We start from the raw sequence: 1,892 nt of genomic DNA, 5'->3' as shown, positions 1-1,892 counted from the left end.
TACTTGGTTTTTTTTTCCCAATTAAACAACTCACCCAGAAACACTTTTTCCTCATTGCTTTGATGTTCTCATGCTAATGTTTCTACTGCCCAGGTAATCTTGGCCTTAAATATCATCATTTACATACCTGTCTGCTTACAGGTGATCTTGCGAGTCCCCTTCAAGTATTGGAAGGGGCTCCAAGTTCCCCCTGAAGCCTTCCTCAGACTCCACAACCCCAGCTCGCTCAGTCTGTGTCCAGGGCAGAGGTATTTCACTCCTTGGGGCATATTTGTGACCTCTGCTGGCCTTGCTCTGGCAGCTCCATCTTCTTTGAGTTCTGAGTTCCCCAGAACTGGATGCAGGACTCCAGCTGCAGTCAGAGGGCAGAGCAGAGGGGAGGAATAGCCTCCCTCGATCTGCTGTCCAGTTATTTAATTAAGGGTCTTCACCCAGAAAGTTTAATGCCAAGGTCCTGACTGAACACCTGATGGCTGTAGGTGTGATCTGCCTGAGGAGACAACCGTGCAGTGAGGGGAAACACAGCGAGGGCAAGCACTGACATCTGCCTCCTCCATCCAGCTGGAAAGAAAAAATGAGAAAACCTTCTTGGGCAGCCTGTTCCAGTGCTCTGCCACCCTCCACGTAAGGAAGTTCTTCCTCGTGATGAGGTGAAACTTCGTGTGTTTTAGTTGATGACCATTGCTCTGTGTCCTGTCACTGGACACCACTTAGAAGAGTCTGGCACCATCGTCTTGACAGCTGTCACTGGGATATATTGGGATATTTATATCTATTTAGAGGTATTGAGATTATGTATAGAGATCATAGACTCACGGGCTGGTCTTTGGGTTAGAAGGGATCATCTTGCTGCACCCGCTGCAAGGGACAGGGACACTTCACTAACCCAGGTTACTCAGAGCCCCATCCAACCTGACTTTGAATATTGCCAGGATTGGGGCATCCACAGCTTCTCTGGGCAACCTGTGCCCAGTGTTTCACCACCCTCCCAGTGAAGAATTTCTTCCCCATATCCCATCTAAAACTACTCTCAGTTTGAAGCCATTCCGCCTTGTCCTGTCACCGCGTGCACTTGTAAATAGTCTTGCCACAACCTTCCTGTAAGTTCCCTTCAGGCACGGGGAGACATCTGGCGATACTGAGATACTGATATTGATTATTTATATTATCCCGACCCCAGCGGGTCCCCGCAGCGCTGCGGGACGCGGCGTTTGGCGACTGGGCGCTGTTTCCGCGCTCCGCGCCCCGCCCCGCTCGATGCGCTCGGCGCTGGAGCGGCGCTGCCTGGCGGGGGCGGGGCGGCGCCAAGATGGCGGCGGCGGTGGCGGGCGGTGCGTGAGAGCTCCCGCGGCCCCCGGCCCCGGCGGGATGTGCGAGACCTACTCCCGCTGGCTGCTGCGGGTGTCGGTGGCGCAGATCTGCCAGGCCCTCGGCTGGGACTCGGTGCAGGTCTCGGCCTGGGACCACCTCACCGACGTGCTGCAGCGGTACCTGCCGGGGCTGGGCCGGGGGGAATGCGGCTGGACACGGGCCTGGGAGGCCACTGTGAGTGGCCCTGCTGAGCAGAGCCCAGACTGAGTGAGCTCTGTGAGCCCTGACAATCTCGGCCATCCCGCCAAGGAAGCAGCGCTGGGGGCTGCCGGGGCAGGGCAGGAGCACGGGGAGGGGGGATCTGGGCAGGGCAGGAGGGCACGGGGAAGTGGGATTTCGGTAGTGCTGGGGTTTGGGCGACAGTGCAGGAGAGTACGGGGAGGTGGGATTTGAGGAGGGCAGGAGCGCACAGGGAGGCGGGATTTGGGCAGGGCTCTGGGGGACAGGGCAGGAGGGTACAGGGAGGTGGGATTTGGGCAGGGCTCTGGGGGGCAGGGCAGCAGGGTGCAGGGAGGTGGGTT

The 1,892-nt window shown here is 57.7% G+C and overlaps 1 protein-coding gene across 1 annotated transcript in view; it reads left to right on the top strand.

Annotated features, from left to right (window-relative positions):
• The first annotated feature begins 1,299 nt into the window (after window positions 1-1,299).
• The window catches only part of TAF3 (TATA-box binding protein associated factor 3), a 114,257-nt gene continuing 113,664 nt past the window's right edge, over window positions 1,300-1,892 (top strand). Inside the window, exon 1 of the mRNA XM_017740400.1 lies at window positions 1,300-1,519. Coding sequence (XP_017595889.1) covers window positions 1,369-1,519 — 151 coding nt within the window. The 5' untranslated portion in view covers window positions 1,300-1,368. The remainder of the gene's footprint in view (window positions 1,520-1,892) is intronic.

Source organism: Corvus brachyrhynchos, unplaced genomic scaffold, assembly GCF_000691975.1.
Source record: "Corvus brachyrhynchos isolate BGI_N302 unplaced genomic scaffold, ASM69197v1 scaffold307, whole genome shotgun sequence".
Classification (NCBI taxonomy): Eukaryota; Metazoa; Chordata; class Aves; order Passeriformes; family Corvidae; genus Corvus; species Corvus brachyrhynchos.
The sequence above is the reverse complement of the archived record's forward strand: the minus strand, read 5'-3'. Positions and strand labels throughout refer to the sequence as shown.